The sequence below is a fragment of the Priapulus caudatus genome, unplaced genomic scaffold (assembly GCF_000485595.1).
Source record: "Priapulus caudatus unplaced genomic scaffold, Priapulus_caudatus-5.0.1 Scaffold2030, whole genome shotgun sequence".
NCBI lineage: Eukaryota > Metazoa > Priapulida > Priapulimorpha > Priapulimorphida > Priapulidae > Priapulus > Priapulus caudatus.
The window spans coordinates 25,246-41,161 of NW_014579091.1; the positions used below are offsets into that span (position 1 = coordinate 25,246).

The 15,916-nt window shown below is 39.2% G+C and overlaps 1 protein-coding gene and 1 long non-coding RNA gene across 2 annotated transcripts; both read left to right on the plus strand.

The window, feature by feature from the left end:
* Positions 1-1,414: 1,414 nt before the first annotated feature.
* LOC106818110 lies at positions 1,415-15,362 on the plus strand. The gene is made up of 13 exons (XM_014822833.1): positions 1,415-1,683; positions 2,049-2,121; positions 2,459-2,560; positions 2,963-3,145; positions 3,665-3,796; positions 4,949-5,036; positions 5,931-6,175; positions 6,323-6,382; positions 6,601-6,701; positions 6,886-7,021; positions 7,405-7,496; positions 14,908-14,986; positions 15,300-15,362. The coding sequence occupies exons 1-13, from the start codon at positions 1,559-1,561 to the stop codon at positions 15,360-15,362; spliced, it is 1,479 nt and encodes a 492-aa protein (XP_014678319.1). The 5' UTR covers positions 1,415-1,558.
* On the plus strand, positions 9,938-12,352 carry LOC106818113. Its single transcript, XR_001395151.1, has 4 exons — positions 9,938-10,021; positions 10,915-11,017; positions 11,664-11,738; positions 12,100-12,352. It is a non-coding gene; the product is annotated as an uncharacterized LOC106818113 (long non-coding RNA).
* Positions 15,363-15,916: the final 554 nt, after the last annotated feature.

The following is a 15,916-nucleotide window of genomic DNA, read 5'->3' on the forward strand; positions in this document are numbered from 1 at the left end:
AGAGTTTACACCGCCTTCTGACAAGTTATGCTTTAATGCAGTTACAGGTAGTGTACACACACGCCAATCACACGTAACACTGACACCAACGCACAGAGAATTTTGAAAAAATAAATAATTGCCAAATAAAAACATATTAAGTGTAAAACACCTTATAGTAATCTGTGGAACTCTCGCCCCATGCCCACCTCTGCACCCCACTTTTGTCATTACTAAGCTGAATAAAGAAATTTGCCCCCTCCAAAGAATTTTGCTCGGAGAACGGCCATGATAACCGAGACAGCGGTGCTCCTGTTGAGTCTCGACTAATGAGAAGCCAGACTCATCCCGACCGGTGCTCTAGCTTGAGATGAACCTGCATATTAGCCCCAGAAACGGTTTTTTAATTTTTACATGCTTGTTAATGTTTCTGTTTTACTGTTTGTTCGTAGAGCCCATCGAAGGAGAAAGCTCATGCCAGCGCTGATGGCAGTTCAGTTTCCTGAAATTATTACTGGCTATCCAATGCCTGTATGTTATTTACTTAATTACTACTGCGTTTGTATTTGAACACCATATGAATAAGTGTTGACAAATTTTACATTTCAATTAATTCTATTCATGTAATTGGCAAATGTATTCAGATAAAGTTATAGTATAGTAGATAGATCAGTTAAATTGTGCGTAGCTGTGTGTGTGTTCTTAGGCGCGTCTGTCCGCTCAATTCAACATTTGTTTCCTCAGTTAGAAGATGACGATGAATGCGCTGTTCCTACTACTGCAGAGCTCACGGGTATCTGGTTATATATACATACTTTAAATTATTAAAATTACTAATTATTTAAATACTATAATATATATATATTCATTTATTTATGTTATACGCATATGTACCAGGTATGTATACTACGTATATACACCCTGTGTACACCACGTGTATCATTTCTTTGTTTCAGATTCTATTCCTTCATGATCATATGAGCATTCTTGCTATTTCTCTCTATAACCTCTTCTGATTTTTATTTGTGGTAACAAGTGAAAAATAATTGTGCAAAATATCAACCTTTCCCCTAATCCGTGTGGATGTACGCAAATGATGAATATATGGATCTGCAGTCTCTCATGACGCTCAGCATTAGTCATCACGTTGTATAAACTTGTGCATTTTGTTTGCACCTACGAATAATTTATTTGCAGGTATGCCTGTTAGCCATGGGGTTGTCAGGGCCAAATGCAGGATAGTTCGAACGCTGGAGGACGCGGACACCATACAGGTAATTAGATATGACTAGTATATATTCTCTCCGCGAATTATAACACTATACCGCAGGCATGTCTTATCGTTAAATTATCTTATCGCCATAAAAACCACATAATATATTAAATAACATAATATAATAACATAAATTAACATAATAATATAATATAACGTGTGTGTGTGCGCGCATGTGCGTTTGTTTAGTTATTTATTTACTCATTTATACTCATTTACATGTAGTTGTTTATTTCATATAATAATATATAGGTTGAGAAATCGTTCTCAGATGCACGAGATATCGAGTTTGCAGTGAAAGAAGGCATGATCTACTTACTTCAAGCTCGACCAATCACGTCTCTCGATATCGAGTCTGATTTTGAACTCATGCATGAACAGGACGGCCCGTTGTTTACTGACACTGAGATGTTCACAAATGCCAACACCGGGTAAAATACGCGCATTGCAGTTATTATATCATGCCTTCCACGTCTTTACTCCACATATGTTGATAAAAGTTACACGCACTCTTCCGGATAATATGCTGCTCAGTTGCTCGATCTGCAATACACCAATAAGAATCATGCATACATATAAAGTCTAATATCTCTCTCAATTTTACACATTCTAAAAATGATCGTGCTAAACACTGTGTATTTGAGTTGATTGATATCGTTTCTTTATTATTGATTGATTACAGACAATTAATTCTGCTTCGTCTCAGTAACTATACCCTAGCTGTCACCATAATTCGATGATGACCACCATTTTTCAACTCCCATAAATGACTTTATTTTGTGCATTTTACCTGCAGAGAAATGATGCCGCAGGCTATGACACCGCTCACCTGCGATGTATTTGTTTCCGGTGCTGCAGGTATGCAGCAGGTATGAAACACTAACTAGTAGAACATATCATTTTGTTTCTTTAATTCATCACTTAATTGTTGTATAGTTATTTTTCATTATTTATTATTTTGTAAAAACGTTATGATATATTTACCTTTATCTGTGTTATTATATTAGATTCATCATGATTATCTAAGTCATGAGTCTAGAGATCGGCGTGGCATTATGTGAGACAAATGATAATAGGGGGCCTATAGAAAAAGTTCCAGGTAACTTCAGTGCTTTAACGCGATCACTCTATACGTTAAAATTATATTGTTAATGTTACACCTGTTAAATTTCGTGTAAATTCGTTTTGTCTATATCGTCTTGCAAGGTAATGGGAGCTGAATTTCTAGGCAGCAATGCCATCCAAAACGCCTACGTAGAAGCGGGTTCAACAACATTTTGTAAACACTTCTTCTTAAATATGTACATAGTAAGTATGGCTTTAGCTATTCAAAACGGAAAAATTACTTATCACAATTGTAATACCCAACACGTATTAGTCAGCAATTGTCGGTAACTATGAGCCGTTTGAATTGAAACAGTCTAACGTAACTAGTTTTCTACTGCTGCTAGCGAAAAGCTCCATATAAACAAATTCGTGCATTTTAGTTTAACACAAATGAACGCAACGTTAGTGTAACATAAATGTCTTAAATTGTTCTTGCTTGCAAATAGAACAGTGTGCAAGACTAACTTTTGGTGGTTAGAAGAATCATTAGCACACGGCAATGTAGTATAACGCCCTTCCGACATTGTAGAAAGACTTGCCAGACTACGACAATATACATAATTAGTCAGCAGTCAACATCAACTCAAATATTATCCTTTACAGACTTTGTATTTCGCAAATGAATACACATCATTACTGAACACGAAAGACCAAAAGGAAGGGTTTGAGATCATGATGTTTGGCAAACCACTGGGAAACGAAATTTTGGACAGGATCCATGCGCGTTACAGAAACATCCGTGTCTCGTTGTACCGCAAAATCCGAGGACTTCTACAGCTGGTCATCGTAAGCACATAATCAACTAGACAGAGGGCACTCAAAGAGAGTGCATACCTCCGCGAGCGTGTAACATGTATACATGTGTATAACAGCTGACTCGCTGCTGGCTGCTGCTGACTGCACGCCCTAAGGTGAGCTGCTGCTGACTGGACTCCCTAAGGCGAGCTGGTGCTGAATCGATCGCGCCAACGCGTGTAACATGTATACATGTGTATAACAGCTGGCTCGCTGCTGGCTACACACACACACGAACACACACACACGAACACACACACGAACACACACACGAGAGCGATTCCTGCAACTCCGTTGCGCGGAGGTAACTACTATATCCAGTGCAGTGGACACCGATAAGTACGAGAACATAACTAACCGCCCGGTTATGCTAGATCGTAGCTTCGCTCTCCGGCCGTTGCCTTGTTTTTTAACAGCTGAACAGGTACCGTGTTTCGTAATAAACAATCGGAATAGCGGCGATTAGAATAACAACGCTTGAATGCGCAGTCCATTATTTCTTCCTTATAGTCTGCGCTTAGAGGAAAGCACCGCATACAGCAAGGTAAAAGCTTAGTCAAGACGGCAAACACTGACTTCAGTACCACTGACACACGCATGCTATATCAACAAATTGAGAAACTTCGCAAGGCGAGTGGTGAGGTATGTAATGGTTATCCAGTGCCATTTTGTATATATACAACGTGCAGAATGCGAATTTCAAATGAAATCCCATAGATATAGAATTGATATTCTATTCTATGTCTATAAAAATCCTTATCGCTTCCAAGTTGAACCATGTTTAAAGCTGTTTTTTGTTTGGTGCGCATAATACCTAGCATATAAACGGCAAGAACCAGTATTCCTTCAAATCATGTAATTCCTGGACGCAACAACATAGGCTTAGCCAATTCAAAAAAGGAAAAACGTCATATCTATAATGATAATCAAATATGTGCATGTTTTTGCGAAATGTCATGATGTTTGAAGATGCCTGGATCCGGAAGATTTGTCACAGGAAAATCGGTCACACAGAATATTGGGCACATGAAAGTTAGTCACAAATAGTAAACTTCGGTTTGCTACCAAAAAGGTGAAAGAGTAAAGAGCAGAGGAGGAGGAGCACAAGAAGCGGAAGAGGAAGGAAAGACGAGAAAGAAAAGAATGTGGTTAATTGAGGTGGATGGGGCATAAGAGAAGAACGAGGAAGAAAGCGGAGGAGGGAAAAGGTGGAGAAGTAAAGAGGTGCGAAAGTATACAGGGGGAGAGGGAGTGGGTTGAGAACAAGCAGCTAAATGTTATTAAATGACGGTAATAAAGGAGAAGAGTGGATGAGAAAGGATAGGGTGGCAATGGAGGGGGGAGGAGGAGCGAGGAGGTGGAAGGAATGAGAGAAGGTGGAGAGACGGAGGAAGGAGGTACATGATGAGGAGGGATAGGAGAAAGGGAGAGAGAAGAAAAGATAATAACGCAGTACTAAGCAGAGATTTACTATTCGTGACCAATATCCCTGTGACCGATTTTCCAGTAACATATTTTCCTGTGAGCAGATTTCCTACGTCCGGTTATACTTAGGGTTAATGGAAAGGAATCGTTCCAATAAACACTCATTTCAGCAAGCGTGATCTGTCCTAACCTATTTGATTGCTTTTAATGGATTGCTTTTTATAGGAAGTTATTCAGTCGCGTACTGTCTGATGAAACATAATGCAGGCATTCATGAGAAATGACACTGCACAATTGTCAATAACTAATTTAACACACAAACACAACTATACTTAATCTAATCAAATGTTATTTCTCATTATAATTTAGTGCTGGTACTGCCACACGCAAGTTTCATTGGCATCTTCAACATTCAGTGGTTTAATAAAAATCATTTTGGACACTGGCCGAGAAGAAGGTAATTAATACTAAAAATTCTCTAACAACCCTTTGCATAAAGGGTTTTAAAAACTTGTCTGTATGGTTGAACAGCGGCTGGAAACAAGCGTCACACTCTGAATGCGTTTTGTGGGAATACAGAACACGTCGCAAAAGTAAAAGTTGTAGTGTCAACTTTGTAAAACGGGGGTACTTGTACCCTGTGACTCCTATTTAAATGTGGTGCCACAAAATCTAGTGATCGATTGTTAAGAACAGCGCTAGGGTATTCCCGTGTCAGGTAGAATTCACGAATCACTATAAACTACTGTATTTTGTGGCGCACATACTGCAGTCTTCCGCCTCAAATCTCTCCCAAAACCACCTTGCTTTCTATAGGCTAAATGTCAATGTGGCATATGGCGTGCTTCTACTTCCTTTTTCTTCTTGTTTTCTTCTTTTTCTTTTTCCGCTTCTTCTTCTCTTCCTTCTTCTTCTTCTTCTTTTACTGCTATGTTTTGTTAATAATTTAATGCACTATATTATTCACCTCGGCAGGCAGAATAGCATACAGTATTTATTGACTAATGCTGACAGTGATGAGAGCTTACTAAATACAGGAAATTTGAGGGGTAAACAGAAAATACAAGGGCGCGGCCTTAATTATGCTGATTATAACCCTGGTGGAAGAGATGGCTATATTAAACATTAAAGCTTTTTTGGAATATTACTTTCTAAATTCTGGATGTGTCTAATGTATTGAAGCTTCTCATAGGGCCTATAAGAAGCTTTTATGCTTAGACACGCCCCAAATTTAGAAGGTAATATTGCCTGTGGCCTTATTAGAAGCTTTATTAGCCTTTATAGCCTCATTAGAAAGTAATATGGCCTATAATAATGGCCATGAAATACGGCACTGTAAATGTAATTTCAGATCACGCCATCGTAATGTCTGAAGTTGCCAACCTTCTATCAACCTGCCCAGACGTATTGAGTGCTGACGTACCACATGCTCTCAGGAAAATCGCGCTAACGGTGATTGACAGCGGTAAAGCCGAGTTCTTTCAGTCATTGTCGGCAAAGGAGGCAGCCCAGTGGCTACAGACAGATGACAGCGGAGAGCTGAAGAATGAGTTTGCAAGATTTATAGAGACGCATGGACACAGATGCGTGCGCGAGGTAACCGTCTATTACCGACGTATTCGTCTACCGATACATTCTGTCCTAATAAGTTTCTGCGATGCTCTCTACTGGAATCATGCATACTATAGCAATTTGAGTATTTCCATATTTGTGTGGGCATCATTATTTTGTATTTTTAAATAGTCTGAACTATGGGAAAAACCTTGGAGAATGGAGCCAAAAAAGGTTGTCAAAACAATACAGGTAAATTAGAAATTCCATGCGTTAAACATAATTGTGTTTGTAATCAGTATAACAGGCAAATAATGTTATGTATATCTAGTCTGTTTAATATAGTTATTATTGGTTAATCTAATATAGTTTATGTATCAGAATTTGTATAGAATATAATTAACATAACTGAAGCATTCTCATTACAAAAGTAAGTTGTTTTGATATTTTACCTTATAAATGAAACCAAGGCTATGACAAAATCACCAGACGAAATGAGGAATCAAAAAAGGCACATGACTGAGGATGAAACAATTGCGAGCATTAAGGTTCCGGTTACCGCTATCAAAAAGTACGTAATATAAATAGTATAAAATAAAATATATAAATAATAATAAAATAGATAAATTGAATTTATCTGTCATAGCTCAGATCTGTAATGTATTGTCGCTGTATAAAATTTACAATTAAATTCGTAAATTTTCAACATCTGGTACAACACAATAGCATAAACAAGGAACTTATGCTTACTATAGAAAAATGTTGCGATACATCTTGCCAATTGCAAGAACAGCGGTCGGTCAGAGAGAAAATGGTAAAGGCATCGCAATCAAATTAATGGACTTCTTGCGACAAGGATACATTCGACTGGCTGAGCTGCTCGTACACGAGGCAAGTTTTTGTTGCTACGAGTTTTATGACTGTCGTTTTATATGTGCTATATAACTATAGTATTATATATATAATATATATATATAACTGTATTTTATATATATATATATATATACCATTAAATATATAATTGCTCAATATTATTATTGCGTTTTCACTTAATTTTCGAACAAGAAAAATTCAATAATAATTAAACAACTGAATCAATTTTAAAGGCCTGATAAGGGATTTCATATTCTAGTTTTCATGAATGTTTAATACCATTGATACCGATTTATTTGATATTATATCAGGTAAGCAATAGCGCGTTAGTTATTACAATATAGTGATAATTTTTATTTAACATGTTGTACTAGTTGCATACTGTACTTTAAATTAATCAGGGTCGTCTACCCGAAGAAGAGTTGATCTTCTTTTTGCGACATAATGAAATCGGCAAACTGATCAAGACCAGGTCGGCTAGACTCATCAACAAGTTAGTGCTGTTTGCGTTTGGATCAGACGTTTATTCAATTTTGTTTCCCAGTCATGTTAAATGCATATACTTCCATAGATATATATAATGCAAGCTATTTTACATTCGTTTTAGTGTAGCATGAATATTATTGCAAATAATTATAATATATATTTAACAATTGTTATTTATAATAATTGTAAAGTAATTTAAATTTTTTATGATAACATAGTAAATTGATACAAAAAATGTAATACATTAACATAATAGTGTAGTTTTGTTTAGTGTATTGTAGTGTAGTGTAGTGTAGTGTAGTGTAGTGTAGTGTAGTGTAGTGTAGTGTAGTGTAGTGTAGTGTATTGTAGTGTAGTGTAGTGTAGTGTAGTGTAGTGTAGTGTAGTGTAGTGTAGTGTAGTGTAGTGTAGTGTAGTGTAGTGTAGTGTAGTGTAGTGTAGTGTAGTGTAGTGTAGTGTAGTATAGTGTAGTGTAGTGTAGTGTAGTGTAGTGTAGTGTAGTGTAGTGTAGTGTAGTGTAGTGTAGTGTAGTGTAGTGTAGTGTAGTGTAGTGTAGTGTAGTCGTGTGTTAGGTGTAGTTGTAGTGTAGTGTCTTAATGTATAAGTGTGTAGTGTAGTGTAGTTGTAGTGTAGTTGTGTAGTGTAGTGTAGTGTAGTGTACGTGTAGTGTAGTGAGTGTAGTGTAGTGTATGTAGTGTAGTGTAGTGTGAGTGTAGTGTAGTGTAGTGTAGTGTAGTTAAGTTTAGTGTGGTAGTGTAGTGTAGTGTAGTGTTGGTGTAGTGTAGTGCTAGTGTTATGTAGTGTAGTGTAGTGTAGGTGTGGTGTAGGGCTAGTGTAGTGTAGTGTAGTGTAGTGTAGTGTAGTGTATGTGTAGTGTAGTGAGTGTAGTGTAGTGTGTGAGTGTGTGTAGTGTGTAGTGTAGGTGTAAGTGTGTGTGGTGTGGGGTAGTGGTAGTGCTAGTGTTTAGTGTGTGTATTATGTAGTGTAGTGTAGTGTAGTGTAGTGTAGTGTAGTGTAGTGTATGTAGGTGTAGTGTAGTGTAGTGTAGGTAGTGAGTGTAGTGTTAGTTTAGTGTCAGTGTAGTGATGTGTAAGTGTAGTTTAGTGTAGTGTAGTGTAGTGTATGTGTAAGTGTAGTGTAGTGTAGTGTAGTGTAGTGTAAGTTGTGTAGTGTAGTGTAGTGTAGGTGTAGTGTAGTGTAGTGTAGTGTAGTGTAGTGTAGTGTAGTGTGTAGTGTAGTGTAGTTGTAGTGTAGTGTAGTGTAGTGTAGTGTAGTGTAGTGTAGCGTAGCGTAGCGTAGCGTAGTGTAGTGTAGTGTAGTGTGGTGTACACACACGCCAATCACACGTAACACTGACACCAACGCACATAGAATTTGAAAAAATAAATAATTGCCAAATAAAAACATATTAAGTGTAAAACACCTTATAGTAATCTGTGGAACTCTCGCCCCATGCCCACCTCTGCACCCCACTTTTGTCATTACTAAGCTGAATAAAGAAATTTGCCCCCTCCAAAGAATTTGCTCGGAGAACGGCCATGATAACTACGAGGACAGCCGGTGCTCTGTTGAGTCTCGACTAATGAGAGAGCCGACTCATCCCGACCGGTGCTCTAGCTTGAGATGAACCTGCATATTACCCCAGAAACCGGTTTTTTAATTTTTACATGCTTGTAATGTTTCTGATTTACTGTTTGTTCGTAGAGCCCATCGAAGGAGAAAGCTCATGCCAGCGCTGATGGCCAGTTCAGTTTCCTGAAATTATTACTGGCTATCCAATGCCTGTATGTTATTTACTTAATTACTACTGCGTTTGTATCTTGAACCACATTGAATAAGTGTTGACAAATTTTTACATTTCAATTAATTCTATTCATGTAATTGGCAAATGTATTCAGATAAGTTATAGTATAGTAGATAGATCAGTTAAATTGTGCGTAGCTGTGTGTGTGTTCTTAGGCGCGTCTGTCCGCCTCAATTCAACATTTGTTCTCCTCAGTTAGAGAGATGACGATGAATGCGCTGTCTCGACTACTGCCAGAGCTCACGCGGTATCTGGTTATATATACATACTTTAAATTATTAAAATTACTAATTATTTAAATCTATAATATATATATTCAGTTTATTTATGTTATACGCATATGTACCAGGTATGTATACTACGTATATACACCGCTGTGTACCACCACGTGTATTCATTTTCTTTGTTCAGATTCTATTCCTTCATGATCATATGAGGCCATTCTTGCTATTGTCTCTCTTAACCTCTTCTGATTTTTATTTGTGGTAACAAGTGAAAAAATATTGTGCAAATATCAACCTTTCCCTATCGCGGTGGATGTACGCAAATGATGAATATATGGATCTGCAGTCTCTCATGACGCTCAGCATTAGTCATCACGTTGTATAAACTTGTGCATTTTGTTTGCACCTACGAATAATTTATTTGCAGGTATGCCTCGTTAGCCATGGGGTTGTCAGGGCCAAATGCAGGATAGTTGAACACTAGAGGACGCGGACACCATACAGGTAATTAGATATGACTAGTATATATTCTCTCCGCGAATTATAACACTATACGCAGGCATGTCTTATCGTTAAATTATCTTATCGCCATAAAAACCCGACATAATATATTAAATAACATAATATAATAACATAAATTAAATCATAATAATATAATATAGGATATAAACTAGAGGCCAGTGCGGGAGAGTCGCCAGCACCTCGCGCAGGCAGCTCAATTCCGTTAAATTTTTTATTAATTAACTGAAGTTGACTCTAGATAATGTGAGTTGGGAGGCTCCGGGTCAGACCACCAAAATCTAATCAATTCTAAGTTAGCCCATTTCTGACCTATCCTGAAAATTTAATTAATTTATTAATTGGATCCGGATCACCACCAAAATGTAAATAATTCTATGTTACCCCATTTCTGACATATCCTGAAAATTTCAGTAATTAATTAATCAATTAATTAATTAATTGGATTCGGATCACCACCAAAATCTAATCAATTCTAAGTTAGCCCATTTCTGACCTATCCTGAAAATTTTATGACAATCCGTCCATAACTTTTTTAGTTAGGCAGTACACAAACAAACAAACGCACAAACCCACAAACCAACAAACGCCGGTGAAAACATAACCTCCTGCCAACCCCTTGGCGAAGGTAATATTATAATAATATAACATAATATAAGGAGCATTTCCGATTTGGATGAAATATTTGTCACGCTATGCCGTGAGGTTCGCGCGCATTAGAGACAGCGAACATCGATGTTGCTATCGATCTATTCACTTTTTTGTCTTTTTGAGATATTTTGTCTCTCGAACTAGTGTACTCGAGTGATAATCTCATTGCGATGATCGCAGGATCATCCGTCGGACGTTTGCTATCCACTGCCTGTTTGATTTTATAGCAAGGAGAGATATTAATAGTGCCGTACACGGACATCGGTTGGTCACCTTACTTTCCTCTGGTGTCCGGTCTGTGCACAGAGAAGGGAGGTCTTCTATCACACGGTAGGAGACAATGTCCGGCTATTTTACACATACTACTATTTGACTATATCTGTGTATGTAAGTGCTAATATAATAGAAGTTTTCCTATAAGTTATGCAACAGTAGTGTAGTATATAAGGAATTACTTGTACTGTAACGCTGAATTAAGAGTTCATGTAGAAATGATGAAGTAGAAATCCAAACTTGTGTCTTGAACCGCATAAACTTTAATATCTGCTCACGTCACATCTCATTGCACACAGAGACAAAACAACGCGCACACGCGCGTTAGCGCGTGCGCTTTCTCCCGCGACCACAACCACCTCCTCCACTCTTCCATCTCTCTACCCCCTCAATCTCTCCTAACTTCCTATATATTACCCCCAAAACCCCTACATCCTGAGCGCACATGTCACCCGTTCTCCCAGACCGCGTCCTTTCCAGACCCCTATTTCACAATGACCATAGAAACGCTCGACCTAAAACACGTTTACCATTCTCCCTATAACATCAATCTAGCCGCACAAGATGCGCGACGCTCTGTCTACATAGACTACCACTAAAACGAGTCCTAGTCTAGCTCCGTTGACTAATTTATGCAACATTTGTAAAACATATGTTACAGTACTTTAGAGATTATACTATCAATGTTTTTTGTATTTGTTAGGTGCTGTGATAGCAAGAGAATATGGACTGCCGTGCATTGTCTCTGCGAAGAAAGCGACGCATGTCTTCAAAACAGGTAGTTCTACTATTTACTTGCAATATTAATTAGAATTTAATTAAAGTTATAATACATTGTTGAATAATAGTGATGCTGGGCACAAGATGATGTTCTCATGAAAATGTGTGCGCCTTTGTAAAGTGAACATTCTGCTTGATTGTGATAATGAATAACCCTTGAATGTTCTATTACAACAAATGTAATTTGTCAATAGAAAGTAGTTAGTAAAAAATTCCCGTTTCCGTTGCTCTGAGAAACGATACGTCATAAAATGCACATTTATTACAACTAGTTTCGTGTATTATCAATCGTCTAATTTGATTAAAAGGTTCGGTAATTACCGAGATTATGTTAAATGTATGTGGTTACGTTCTCATAGGTGAGGTGGTGATTCTGAATGGAACCCTGGGCACAATCGCAAAGATCACTCAGCCAACCAGCAACGAGCCATAGGAACAAAAAGAATGCCAGTATAACAGTTCATGTACAATGCCAAATCTATTACGACGTTGAATACAATTATACGTTGAATACTTGATGCTTTAAATACATAAAAACGCGAATGAAATGTATAGGCCATGTAGGTCTAATTAAACAAATAAATACGATAATAATTAAATCGTGTATACTAATTCAATAAGAAGCAGTTTCCTTACGTTTCGACTTCCATGACTGATGGTTCGTGGACTGTGAACTCAATAATTGTACTATTCATTTATTTCTTTGATGCCTCTGGGGTTAATGGGCTCTTGATAATAATAATCACTGTACCAACTCAGCCTCCTATAAAGGTAAAGACAGCAGGCCAAGATATAGACACGCCTGCTTTTTTCACTATATCTACGGGGTATAAAGTGTTGTTTAACAGATTCTCTCAAACGTCGGTATGGTTTTACAGCGCTATAATTATGTCATTGACGCTGAATGCCAAATTAATCGAACGTAACATGCAACATTGATATTCGTATGATTCTCTATCCTATCGCACATACTACAGAAACACTTTATGAGCACCTTCAACTTCCCTGATATCTAAATCGGGAATAACGCGTTACACGGCAACATTGCATGCATGATCTACATAGACTTGCATCAATCGAAAAACACTGATACAAATATGAAGTGTACAGCTAATATAAACGCTGTAAGCGGAGCCTCCACCATGGACCGTACGATGAGCATATGAACTGTAGTTTGTAGTTAGTGATACATGGTTTATGTGCTCTTGACCTTACTACGTACTGGTACGGAAGTGCTTGCGGGAATCACGGAAGCTGTACGGGATTTACATGCACACATGCTCTAATCAGCTTTAAGATTGTTATAATCATATGTATAGTATTGCTGTGAGACGGCCATTTGGAAGATAGGTCCGCGCCATTTTATTGTGTCTGTACCTAACATGTTTTACCGTCGTTAAATAAAGTTTTTACTTACTATAGTGTACTATTGCAACCACAGTGGCGAATCCAGTATTTCAAGGAGGGGTGAAAAAAGGCGGGGGGCATGAGGGTCCTCCCCCAGAAAATGTTGAAAATGTAGATCGCAGGAGATGGTATTTGAGGTACTTTTGAGTACATGTACAGCCTTCATTCTGACTACGGCAATTCTCTTTTTAGTAGAACAATTCTTGCGCTTACAGCTCGGCATTGATTGCTGTACAGGGGGGGGGGGTGACCACCGATGGGATGAGGGTGACAGCAAAACTATTTCTTGGAACTGTGAAAAAAACTGCAAAACGGTTGTAACCGGCTTTGCCACTCAATTATATGTCACCCATGGATCAGGTGCTGTTTTGTACAGCCGCGCGACTATTATACTTGGAAATAATTAATCGGTATATGTGTAAAAATCATGTTAGTCCAACAGAGGGGGTACGTGACTAGACACCCAATCACCCCCTCCCCCTGGATATCCGGCACTGAACCAACCACCATTATATGAAAGCGACGCCTAAAATCATATCAGGATATTCAGGGATATGCAGCCTTATTTATTATTGGCGTGTAATAATTGGAAATTTTGCAATTACACTGTATTCGTTTTTCCACACATTATTTTTGTTTCGATCCCTGACTCGGAAAAACGCAAAACCATCGCCAATTATGAACAACGAATTTCAGTTAGATGTAGGCCTATATCGTCTATACGCGCTCACACGCCCGCGCGCGCGCGCGCACACACACACACACACACACACACACACACACACACACACACACACACACACACACACCATCCATCCATCCATCCATCCATCCATCCATCCATCCATCCATCCATCCATCCATCCATCCATCCATCCATCCATCCATCCATCCATCCATTCCTCCATCCATCCATCCATCCATGTTTTATGCTGACGTGACGTTTAAATTATTCCTACAGGTCACCTTGAGTGTGCTTTTTCGGTCGAGAAACAGCAAGAGCAGATTGTCTACTCAGGAGAAAGGTGGAGTGTTAAGATTCACGAACAATTCACGGACGTAACGATGAATGGAGTCAGCGGCCGGGGTTTCAGTGAGTACATGTACAGGTACGGTATTTTCTTATCATGTTGCCATTCACTGGGACTATACTGTGGTATAAAATGTCAGCGAACATAGTATTTATCCTATATATGTAAAAATTGCATCACGTCAACAATTGTTAGTCTTCCGATGTGATCATGTCTGGATTTAGGACTTTATATACGCAAATGTTCACATCACGTCAACTACTGGTAGTCCTCCGATGTTATCATGTCTGGTAGTAGGACTCTATATACGCAAATGTTCCCATTCCGTCAACTACTGTTTGTCCTCCGATGTTATCATGTCTAGTGGTGTGGTGTGGCGTGGCGTGGTGTGTGCTTGACGTGGCGTGGCGTGATGCGGTTCTGTGCAGTGATGTATATAGTGATGTGGTTACGCGGTGTAGATTATAATATAATGGTGTGTTGTTGTATGGTGTAGCATAGCGCTGTGGTGCGGCGCGGTACAGTGTTGTGTGCGGTGCGGTGTGGCGCACGTGTAGTATAGAGTGGGTCGTCGCGTAGCATTAGGGTCTGCAATCTTATCTTATAAGTCAAAGTTTATCTGATATTTACCCTTGTTAATTTAGTATATACGTAACATGCTGTGAAATAATAACCATAGAATAGATGGTGTCAATCACTGACACTTAATGTTTCATTGTTTTATTGCAGGGCCAATCGAAGAAGAAAACTCATGCCCACGCTAATGGCAATGCAGTTCCCTGAAATCATGACTGGCTATCCAACGCCGGTGCGTTCCCTATTTTTACATAATCTATATTTTGTGAACCATATAAATAATTGTTCGCAAAGTTTATATTAAATATTTATTTATTTTACTCATTTGAATAAACAAAACAAAGCACAAAAGGTTTTCCTCTTTTTGCTGCACCTACTTGTACGCACGCCCGCGCGTACACACTCGCGCGCATGCTCGCACTTACGCGTACCTGCGCGCATGTGTCTGTATGTCACCGCACGTGTCTCTATCTATGTGCGTGCCTGCATACGTGGGTGTTTGCTTGGGTGCGTAAATAAACATGTATTGTTTCTCTATACATTAGATTGAAGACGATGAGAAAAATGATGTTCCCACAACGTCAGAGCTAACCGGTATCTTTGTTTAATATACTTATGCGTATACATACATATTTATCAGGAGTACATAATAGGAGGACATATATATATCAGGAGTACATAATCCCTATTATGTACTCCTGATATAATGGAGCCAGTGGCTTGTGTAGAACCAGCCCGTACGTTGTCTTGCCAACGTGACGTCACACTNCGACGCTACGTTGAGGAGGTAGTGAAGGCAGCGATCAAGGTGCGCGGGGAAGAGTGAGGGAGGGAGGAAGGGAGAGAGGAAAGGAGGGAGTGAGGGAGAGAGGGAAGGAGGTGCTACACGGCCCGCACGGCGATGACGGGCGCGGGACTGTGGCGCCGCTATGTGGAGGAGGTTGTGAAGGCAGTGATTAAGGTGCCCAGGGAGGAGGGAGGGAGGGAGGATAGGGGCTACACGGCCTGCACGGCGATGACGGGCGGGGGACTGTCGCACCGCTACGTAGAGAAGGTCGTGAAGGCAGCGATTAAAGTGTGCAGGGAGGAGGGAGGGAGGGAGGAACGGAGGGAGGGAAGGAGGCAGGGAGGGAAAAGGGAGGGAGGGAGGGAAGCAGGGAGG

What these genes read in the sequence shown, in the direction of transcription:
- LOC106818110 (XM_014822833.1), top strand. Translation starts at nt 1,559, where the DNA reads ATGATCTACTTACTTCAAGCTCGACCAATCACGTCTCTCGATATCGAG. An exon ending in GGACACTGGCCGAGAAGAAG is followed by an intron (nt 5,037 to 5,930) that starts GTAATTAATACT and finishes ATGTAATTTCAG; the next exon opens with ATCACGCCATCGTAATGTCT. An exon ending in TCGGCTAGACTCATCAACAA is followed by an intron (nt 7,497 to 14,907) that starts GTTAGTGCTGTT and finishes GTTTTATTGCAG; the next exon opens with GGCCAATCGAAGAAGAAAAC.